Raw genomic sequence first — 10,719 nt, forward strand, 5'->3', positions numbered from 1 at the left:
CCTTGCCTGCCTATGTCCTTAAACCAACACGGCTGCAACCAAAAACCCAACCTTTCAGGGAAAGTGAGGCACAGGGGGAAACTGAGGCTTGGGAGGAAGTGAGCACAGGTTGTCAGTTATGTGTGGAGCAAAGGGTGAGGGGGAGCATCCAGGAACCCCTGCAGCCCACACATGCCCAAGTCAGCCTGGTGCACCCTGGATCATACGAGCAAATGAGTTAATGGACCAGTTTTCTATGCAAGTTCCTTGAAAGCCACAAAGTGGAAAGCTGCAGACATGAGCACCCCAGCTCCCCCAGCTTCTAGGAACCCAGGACCAGGGGTCATGGTTTTCCTCTCCCACTCCAGTGTGGCATTCACCACCTCTGTGTGGGCAGCACAGGGGCAAACCCAAATGGTCCCCAGGCAAACCAGCCAGAACTAGATTTGTTTAAGAAAATAAGTTGAGTGAGAAGAACTTATTGCAATGTCGAGAGTCCTGGACACACTAGATTCCCATAAGCGGCATCAGGCCCGGCCTTGAACCCAGCCCTACCCCTTTCTCATATGGAGACCTCCTCCAGTTCATAGCATGGTCTGTATGGGGAAGAGAAGGGGTGGTGTTTGTTGGCATTGCCTTGGTTATCTCCCTGAGCACAACCTTCCTTCAGCTTTGTTTGCTGGAAGCCGGGCTGCAGGTTTGCATCTAGTTACCTGGTTTCACTACAAACAAACCGAGTTCAAAGCACCCACTCCTCCTCACTCCCCTCCTGTGGAGCAGGTAAGACAGGACGCTCTCTCCCTCTTTCTCTCTCCTATGCAGCGTGCTCTGCTCCAGCAGCTGGCTGCCTCTTGACTTTCCCAGAATCACCAAAGGTGTGCAAGTGCAAAGCAGCCCCTCAGGGCTGGGTATTTTTTTGAAAGCCTCCTTTGATTGAGGAGATGTGAAGCTGACATGCCACTGACAGGCAGCTCCAGGCACTTCCCTGCTGCAAAGGAAAAACGCTGTTTAAAGGAAAGGCAGGGTTTGGGGGAAAGCCTGCAGCAATAAGGACTCTGCTCAGAAAGTCTGAATCTCTGGCATTAACTAGAAAAACTGGCACTGCTGGTCCTGTCATGGGTGGTTTGACCTGTGACCAAACAGGGTGTTGGACATCTGCCGAGAGGGCAGCTTGGCACAGCAAAAAGAGGGGCTTGTGCTAGCGTGGGGCAAATCTTTCTGGGTATTTTGTAGAGGAGTTAAACAGAGCTATCGGCAGCGGTTCTCTTATTATTATTGCCCACTCCTTCCCAGGAGAAGGCCGCGCCGATGGCCAACAAGGCCACAGAACCTCGTGTCCCCATGACCCTGCAGAGGTCACGTCTGAAGGCCGAGGAGAAGACCCTGGACTTTGAGTTTGAGGTGGTGAATGTGCAGTTCAATAAAACGGGAAGATATGCCCTGAGGTTGACTGTGGAGAACCTGCTGCTGGAGGGGTCTGGGGCTGGGGTGAAGCTGCGGGTGAATGAGGGAGACGCCCAGTACACCACCGTGGGGACCACCGACATCATTGAGCAGAGCAACCCCAATGAGATCTGTTCCTTTGAGAGGAGGAAATTTATCTTCACTCTGCCCAAAGGTGAGAGGTTGCGTGCGAGAGGGAAAGGGAGGAGAGGAAGGGACAGGTCCATACAGCCTCACATAAGTCTGAACTCCCCAACTCAGAACTTCCCTATTCATCGCTGGTTCCTTGACTGTGAAGGATGGGTCTTCACTGAGCTGCAGACTTTGGCTGGTAGTAAAAGGCTTTGTGCAGCAAGCCTAAATACCCAGGCACTTCTCTGCCAATGCTATTCTTGCCCATGAGCAAGCTGGGCTGGATCAGGTTTTGCATAGGGAGGGTTGGATTAGGTTGGGAACTTGAGAAATGCAAGGGACTGTGTGGCTGGAACAGATGTGGGCAGGCAGGATCAACTCTCAAGAGGCAAGCAGTACAAGGCCTGTTGTAACATGTGCTTGTGTGGGTTTTGGGGGCCAGGATTCTGCAAAAATGACAAGAACCACGATGTGCGGCTCCGGATTGAAGCTCTGCAGCTCCGTGGTGCCTCCATAAAGAACAGCCTCCGGGCAGGGGAAGCCTTCTTTGCCATCTATCCTCGCACGAACCAGCCCCGGATCAACCTCTTTGCCAAGAAGGATGAGGATCTGTACCGTTACGACGATATCATGGCGCTGCTGCGGGTGGGCAATGATAAGCTGGCAATGCATTGTGGGAGACTGGCCTACAGTGTGTGCTTTCATGAGCACCACCCACCCGTACCAAAGGAAAGACATGGTTCATCCCATCAGCTTTCACCCCAGCCATCCACAAAGGAAGAGGGGGCAAAAACACCACGGACATCATCCCTGATGCCCCTGAAGTCACTGGGAACCCCCTTGCAAGGTCACTCACATGTTACTCCAGGAACATCCACAGACTCTCCTAGCCATTTGCCAGCTGTGGACCTCCACACCTCCTTACCAGAGGTAATAAACCTATGTCTGTGCAGGATGGAAAGGGTGAGCTGCTTCCACAGGGAAAGGAGCTGCTTACCACGGTTAAGGAAGGTGGGTAAGGTGGGCAGTAAGAGAAAAGGTGGCCTAAGCATCAGCTATGAGGGCACTGAAATGCCTGAATTCAAACCGGGCAGGATCTGCCCAGCCTGCTACCTCTCCAGATGTTTGTCTAGAGAAAGGAATGTGTCACTGGTATAACTTATGGTTGTGACCATCATTCTTCTTCTTCTCTACTAATGATGCTCCAGGACATTTGGCTGCTACATCTCAAGCCACAGGGGCTGCTGCATTTCACTGTGATTGTATGTGCTGTGGACTGAAGCCCCCTGCTAGCTTGTTCCAAAGAAAGCATCATTCATTTCTGACCCTGGCACAGCCCTGAGGACCCCACATTTTTCAGCCCCTCCATGGTCCAGCAGAACCTAGGTCTTGGCCCTGCTTCTTTGTGAGATAGTGGCAAAGTGAGGCCAGAAGGTGGGATGGTCTTGCAGGTTGAATACTCCTAGACAAGAATAAGCAAGTCCTTCATCTCACCTGGTTCATATGGTTCTGCTTTAGCTTTGTTTGAGGTGTGGATCAGAATAGGTCTGCCCATCCCACTTTAGATGGGATGGTCTTCCTGCTCTCACTTGGTCCAGTGCCTGAGCAGCACTCTGAAGCCAAGAGTCTCACTCCCCAGTTGTGGCGATTTCCCAGGGCCTTCCATTTACTTCAAGATTGATGGTTCCTTTTATGTCCCATTGTTTCCCTTTCCTTGCACAGTGATAAACCCTCCATGGTTGAGGTAGAGAGGCCATATGCTTTATAATTTCTCTGGGACACCATCTCTTCTTGCAACAAACAGACAGATCTCATTCTCCATCAGCCTTTGCATTAATACAATGATCCATCCAACTAACCCTTTAGTTACTGTCTGATATTGTCAGGTAGAGTCTTCTATGGAAAAACCCCAGACAAGCTAGAAGTCTGCCCATGAAACCTTGTGTAACAAGGTGCCCTGCCTTTTGAAAGGCCAGGAGGCCTGGGGTTGGCCAGCAGAGCATAATTACCACACTCAGCTAGGAAGTGGCTAGATGTTTCCTACAGGGCTCTGAAAGAGTCAGGGTAGGAGGGGATTAGGCTTTGAAGTGGTTCTTGGTGCATGGGGAGGAAGTTGCTTGAAGCAGTAGCTTGGTAGGAGTAGAGGAACTGGTTGCTTCAAAGCTATATTAAAATTAAACTCTGCCCTGGAAGAGATCAGGGTGGAGCAATGAGTCCTCCCCAATCTGAGGGAACTAGGCAGCTTCCCTGCCTACAGGTAAGGAGCTGATTACACTTCTGCTTATGGAGTGGGGTCCTGGGCTATGGAGAGATCGCGATGCCAAGTGAGGTGAAGAATCCCCTCCCCCGGGACCCTGGGGGTCCCATTGGGAAGACCTATGGGTCTGAGATGACAAGAGCTGCCCCAGGGATAGCTGCTGTATGGTGTGCTTTCATTGGAGCGACAGCCCCAACGGAAGCCAAGTTCTTACTCAGTTGAGCACCATGGGCCCCAGCTGGGATGGTGAAAGTGTCATCGCTCTACAAGAAAATCCAGTGGGTCAGTACTGTGGTCAATGGCCAGTTCTCAGCTGCTTCATCCCTCCTTAAACTCTATGGAGCCCTGACTCTGGAGGAGTTTGTGTGGGGATTGGTATCAGAGCTGATACTCTCCCCCCTGATATTGCCTGGTCCATGGACGGAGATGGATAGTAACAGGCCTGCCGTAGGATATGGTGGGCTAGTAGGGAGAAAAACAGGACATGCCATTCTGTATCATTGCTCCCTCCTGAAATGTGGTTTGTCGTCATCTTAGCAGATATCCAAGCTACCTGTTGAGCCTGACCAAGACTCCTCCCCAGATCTGGAGGATGACTCAGCAGATGAGGCACTCGCTTCTTCCTCCTCTTCACCACCCATGCCGAGGCACTTACCAAGCAATGCCAGTTTTCACCTCTCTTCACCAGGATACAGCCCAGATCTGGACTGCCAACCCTTCTCTGAGATGCAGGTTAGTAATGGGTCTGCCTTCCTCAGCATCTTGATCCCTGGGTACAATGCCAGGGAGCGCATGCAGTTTGGGAAGACATATGATGTCTCATTCGATCTGCTCTGCTCTCCATGCAGCCTCCATTTGGAGTGGAAAGGTTTTACCCAGAGTCTAGACTGTCTAGTCCAGTCAGTGGTGGACCGAGATAGCACGATCCAAGTAATACTTCTGTATTACTGTGCTCTGGCCTCCTGGGAGACAGGTCCACAGTCTGACATTCCCTGCCAATCTATTTGTGCATGATGTGAAGCTAGCAGAATTAGGCTGGGAATGGATTTGCTCTATCTTGGTTCTTTTGCCTACATCCTCCGAACTCAATTCCACTAGCCCACTGTATTGTTTCCAGCCTCTCTATGGCAATCTAGGGATGATAGAGATAAAAATGGAGGCCTTGGAAGTCCAGGGAATGAATCCTATATTGGAAGTGAAACAAAATGTGTCGGCTGACCCCTGCATGCTTCCCAGTGACTGGCTTATGAAGAAAAACCTAGAGAATTCCTTGGCCTCCAGCTAACCTCTGTTATCAGTGCTGAGAAATTCCCAACCCAGAGCCTGCATTCATGTCTTGTCTACAGAAGTATGTCTGTGAGCCCAGCACTGTAACGTGTGAGCGCTTCAAGCAGTGATGTATTCATCTTGGCAACATCTCTGAGGGAGGGAGGGGGGAGAGATAGCTGAGGCCTTTGGTCCTGTCTTTATATGATTAGCAATAGCACTATTAATATTCAGAGCTGCTGCTGCTGACCGAGCAGATTCTAGGAACCAAAACCCCAAGGGCCCCTGACCTCACTCCTTTCCTTGCCCTGTGGAAATCGCAGTCAATGAGGTCCGTGACACCTCCACTTAGGGAGCGCTCGGGCTGGCACCATTTTATGTGGATGTAGGGCAAGAAGTGTGTTTCTGACCACGTATGGATCAAGCTCCCTGTCTGAGCTGACCAGCAGTATATCTGCACTGATTTCTTGCCCCTTCCATTGAAGTGAATACTTTGGGTGATGCTGCTTCAGAACTGAACTGGGGTGGAAACCGCACGTCCTGGCCTCAAGGTGACATTTTTATAATGGATTTCAGTTTGACCCTTATGAAGGGGTGAAATGGAAGGATGGTAAGATTAAAGCAGGAGCCTGTAGAGCATGACTCCCCAAATCATAACAGGACTTTTCTTGTGTGGCTCAGACCCAGGGGAGGCATGAATCACCCTGTCCATATCATCCCGCTACCCAAAAATACACGGGGATATTTGGAAGCCTGTAATATACACAAAAATCCTTCCCGCTCTTATCACAGCATGGGTCTTCTTCTTTCGTATGGCGTTCTAGGATTACAATGTTCATAGATTAATATCTAAATTTGATAACACTTTGACTGCTTCAGGGGTGGTTGCATGGATTGAATTATGTTGCTATTAAATGATCTAACTGGGCAATCGCATGGTGGTTTATCCCCATAGAGAGTAGGATTTGCCCCATGAGAACAAGGTTGTGGTTGGTTATTCTGGATTTATTAATTTTCTTTTCTTTTCTGTTCTGATCTTTTCTTTTCGAGAGAGGATGGGGAAGTTCTAGAAAGGTTTCCCACTCCACCCACCTTCTTTCCCTTGATATAGTCATACCCTTGATATAGGTATAGACTTGATATAGACATACCCTTGTGCAGGGAAGTGGGGTGGCGGGGGGCAGAATCGCAGTTACTGGGTGCAAGTGAAGTTGAGTAGAAGGAGAAGCAAAGCTGATCTCTCTTTTCTTGAACAATTTAAAGAGAAAGGAATAGGGGAGGCAAACCAACTGCATGAAAAGTAAAGACTGAACTTGGATGTTAAACATTCATTTGGATTTGCCCGTTACAGGGTTTATACGCAGAGACTCTCCCAGTGCTCTTGCATATGGTGGTGTGTGTGGTGGGAGGGGGTGTTGTGTTTTTTAATGCCAACTTCTGGAGTCCTGAGATTCGACGAGGATCTCTGCTCTTGGTTTGTAATAACATATTTTGGCCATTGTGCCTGCAGACAAAAAGCTGGAAAAGTGGGATTCCTGATAACACAAATCTAGAGGGTGAATCAGATAAAAAGTATCATCTTAATTTCATGATCTGGGGGAGGGAGACGCCTTACATTTCTGTTTCTTTTTTTTCTTTAACACTGTGGGTGTAATTATGAATCTTTGATCTTTATCATTTCTTTGGCCCAATCAAGTGCCAGAGTTCTGCTATGCCAGGAGCTGAACAAACAGAAAATGATAATCCTCGAGAGGGTTGCTCTGTCCTGTCTCTGTCTTGCTTTCTGGTCTTTGGACCTGATACTCAATGAAACAGGGACCTAAAAGGTTGATATAAAGAAACCTAGAATTGAGCGTAACTTAACACTGGCAATGATGAATGATAATGAAAGGGCCCAATTCTCACTTTAAATTCTTGTCCCATATACAAATAGATGGTCCTTATTAAGTGCAAGCAAAGCCCTGGGCTTTAAGGGCCATATCCTGTGAGCTGTCAAGTGCTTCCTCCTGCTGATAACTGAGTGAGCATTTCAGAGGAAGGTTTCAGACTGTGACTAACTGAGCTTGCCATCCAATCCCTCCATGGAGTAGAGGCATTTGTCAATGGAGAACAAGAAAGCAAGAACCTCTCCCTTCTTGTAATAAGCAGAGAATTCGCTGGCCGGAAATGATTATTAGTGTGGCCCTGATTGAGTTTGCTCAGCAAACGTCTAGACGTAAACCTTTTCCAACAGGAGGAAGGCAAAGGAAATCAATAGTAATCAGCAGCGAGCCAGAGTCATTGTAAAGGGAAAGTTAAGGTAACAGGCTGGGCATGGGGAGAGGAAGGGGGGATAAAGAGGGAGTGAAGCATCAGCAAATGCAATTTATAACCTCAGCTCCTGGGCCCCCAGGGGGAATGCAGTGAGCTAGTGCAGCGATAAATCGTGCTGTGCTGATGTCACTCTGGAAACATTTGCCAGGATGGCCTTATTTAAAAACTTAAAAACTAGGGAAGCGGCATGTGTTAACTCTCTCTTCCCTGGTTAAGATTAACCAGGGAGGTACACTTCAAGATACAATGGACACTAGATTTTTTTTTCTACTGCCTGTAAAATTGCCCTGTCCTTGACTGAAATACATTACCTGACATTGAAGGCTGTATCTGCGGTCCCTGTTCCGGGTTTTCAGTGAGGCTGCAGCTGGAGTTGTGCCCTAAAAGGTGAGCTGAGATGGTTTGCAAACCATGAAGCTTTCTGGGTCATAGTATATGCATGAGAGGTCACCCAGACCTTTGACACATACGCCTAGGCAGGATTATGGAGGAGCAGAGGCTGCTCCGACCTTCCATCCCCGCTTTAGGACATTGAGACAGAATCCAAAGGCCAAACCAAGTCCAGGCACGTGCTGCCTCCATGGCTGTAGCTATATAAATGTTCAGGAGCTGAACCCAGGTCGCCTATATGGCAGACAAGGATTCCAGCACTGAACCACGGGGGACTCTGGTGAGCTGAGAAGATCCCTAGTATAGACCAGTTATTTGGTAATGCCCAGCTGGCATAGCTACTCCTGCAGGGTATGGAAGGCATCCTTTGTTTGAGGGGGGAGGAGATGATCTAAAGTAACCGGGTTCTTAGCTAGTAGAACAGTCTCCATGGGACAGCTGCAGCTAAGGTGTTAGAGCAGCCTGAAGACTGCTCTAAATTGTACCAGAGAATCATTTTTGTCTCTCAGCATCCCCCAAGCTGTGCTTCTGGTCATATTTCTCTTCCCCTTCCTCAAATTAGTCACAATGTAGCTGAGAGCTCTGTCCTAGCCATACCTCCCAATGTAGAGTCGGTGTCCAATGTGTTTCAACGTGTTCCAAGAGTATGTTGCAACACGGGTCAGCTCTATACTATAATAAGGAATAAACAGCTGTTCTTTCCCAAAGGGCACTAGACTTAGCTGGTTAATGTTGGGAGTTTTATTCCCTGCTGTGCCATGGATGTCCTGCATCATGATGGATAAGTCACTCAGCAGTTTGTATGGTGGATCTGGCCTCAGTTTTCAAGATCTCCTTCTTGGGCACCCTCCCCCCAACCTAGCTTTCGCTCCCTGAATCTAGCCCCTGCCAGCTATCATGGATTATCTGTTTTCTAAAATACCCACCAAGGCCACTGCTTTCACTTGAGCATTCCTCTGTTGGGTTATGACTATTCATAACTCCTCTTTAAAAAGCAGGGATGGTTGTTATGAACATAGAGACTTTATGTGTGTCCAAAAGTTGTTAGAAATGGTTTAGGGCAGGGGAGTCAAACATGGCCTATGGCCAGCACAGTACCTAGATTCCTGATGGACCCAGGCAAACTTTTAGTATCAGCCCCCCCCCTTTACCAGAGGTAATGACGATAATAATAATAATAATAATAAAACTTACCGTTTTCGGGCCCCGCTTTCTGTCCAGGCCCAGGACAGCTGCCTGGTTCACCCATGCCTGAGTCTGGCCCTACCTATGGCCAGTGGAGACATTCTGTCCAGACTGCGGGGCTACAGGAGGTTGGGCATGGCCAGGGAAGAGGTGTGGCCTCCTGCAGGATTTATGGCCCCTTGGTCCCATGATCATCAGTGGCAGAAGGGCGAGCTGTCCCCAAACCCCTGTTGCTGCCGGTGTCACTGGGCCTGCAGGTCTGTATTGTGCCCAGGGTGAGTTTGACAGTCCTGACTGAAGGGGATCCCCAGCAGGAAAGGTCCCTGTTTTCCTACTATACAGACCACGGGGCTTGCTAATAGATAGCTGGTTAGCTGTCCATTACCAGGAAGCTTCAGTTTTACTCTAGTGTTTACAACCCCTTTTGCCTGAGGCGAATGCACGTGGGAATTAGGCAGTTCTGCTAGGTCTCTTCCCAAGAGTGCATGTCTCTTACTGTGCTACACTAGATAAGGAAAGCCTCTGCTGCACTGAAGACTTGGGCCCTCATTTGCTGTTGAGTAGCATTTAGATGTTACTCCATAGGCAGCTTGTATTCATTGTGTAAATCCCTCTGGGAAACATCATTCTAGACTTATTTGACTTTTCCTTAATTCATGCTGGGAGGTCTAAATTCCAACTGGTTCGGGTAACAAGTGAAACAGTTGATCGTTCCAGTCTACTCCGGGAATCGGAGCTCTGTTCGTAATGCAGGAGGTGCAGGAATAGGGTAGCAAAGGGGTGCCACATGCCAGATGGGGGACAGCACTGGATAAAGCCCCTGCAGCACATTCACATATGACAAGCATGATTCAAAGCTTTCTGAAGCTAAGAGTCCATCTCTTTCAAGCATGCTGGATTTCTCTAATATGGGCTATTGCATGCAGGGCCGGATTAACCCTTTAGTGGGCCCTAGGCAAACAAACTTGTGGGCCTCTACTTAATACTGTATATTTATATTACTTTTTCACTCAATAATTATAATATGTAAAATATGAACCTCTTCTTCACTTAGGGCCCCAGGCACGTGCCTAGTTTGCCTATGCGTTAATTTGGCCCTGTCTGCATGGAAGGTCCTTATGGTGCTATGAGAAGCTGAGGCGCACACGTATGAGCAGAGATCAAGGGGCTTTCACCTTGGCTTTGTTCTCTGTGTTGGAACTACTGTAATTTGTATGACAAGAGATTAGCTCTTCCTCTAGCTCCTCACTGATCATGTTGAATTGGACCAAACAGCTGACAGAATATGCAATAAGGAATAGATATATCTATTTTGCTGGGTGGGTAAAGATGGACCAGATGTTTTGCCCCAGGGGCGGAGTGACCCAGATGAGTGAGTGTCAGACCTGAGTTGTACCAGATGGGTGGCCTTAAGTAAGGTAATCTCTGTGCTTGCTTCCCTACTTGTAAAACAAGACTCCCAGAGGCCCAAGGATGTGAGCATCTGAGTATGCTTAGAGATCTGGTTTTGCCTCAGGTCACTTTTGTTCCTGCTGAATACAAACTCCATTTGCTGTGTGGTAGGGACTTGGAGGGGTTAAAAATGAGTGCTGGGGAAAGGGCAGGCTGTCAGTGATGGAGCGAGGCTGTGCCTACCGCATAGAGCTGAAGTGGAAAAAGCTCGGCAGAGTCAGGCTGCTGGTGGTGATTGATGGGGAGTTTATGAGTACAGCTTTGCCAGCAATCAACTAATTTCTGAGCAGCCTAGGGAGGTG

General features: G+C 48.6%; 1 protein-coding gene across 1 annotated transcript; it reads left to right on the forward strand.

Moving 5' to 3' along the window:
* The first annotated feature begins 1,279 nt into the window (after positions 1–1,279).
* On the forward strand, positions 1,280–5,096 carry CCDC33 (coiled-coil domain containing 33). The gene is made up of 3 exons (XM_019503841.1): positions 1,280–1,597; positions 1,997–2,484; positions 4,929–5,096. Exons 1-3 carry the CDS (start codon positions 1,288–1,290, stop codon positions 5,094–5,096), a joined length of 966 nt encoding a protein of 321 aa, XP_019359386.1. The 5' UTR covers positions 1,280–1,287.
* Positions 5,097–10,719: the final 5,623 nt, after the last annotated feature.

The sequence above is a fragment of the Gavialis gangeticus genome, unplaced genomic scaffold, assembly GCF_001723915.1.
Source record: "Gavialis gangeticus isolate Ggan-Ray unplaced genomic scaffold, GavGan_comp1, whole genome shotgun sequence".
NCBI classification, from domain to species: Eukaryota; Metazoa; Chordata; order Crocodylia; family Gavialidae; genus Gavialis; species Gavialis gangeticus.

Coding starts and splice junctions, on each gene's coding strand:
- CCDC33 (XM_019503841.1), top strand. CDS start 1,288: ATGGCCAACAAGGCCACAGAACCTCGTGTCCCCATGACCCTGCAGAGG. Junction 1,598..1,996: donor TATCTTCACTCTGCCCAAAG/GTGAGAGGTTGC, acceptor TTTGGGGGCCAG/GATTCTGCAAAAATGACAAG. Junction 2,485..4,928: donor TCCACACCTCCTTACCAGAG/GTAATAAACCTA, acceptor TATTGTTTCCAG/CCTCTCTATGGCAATCTAGG.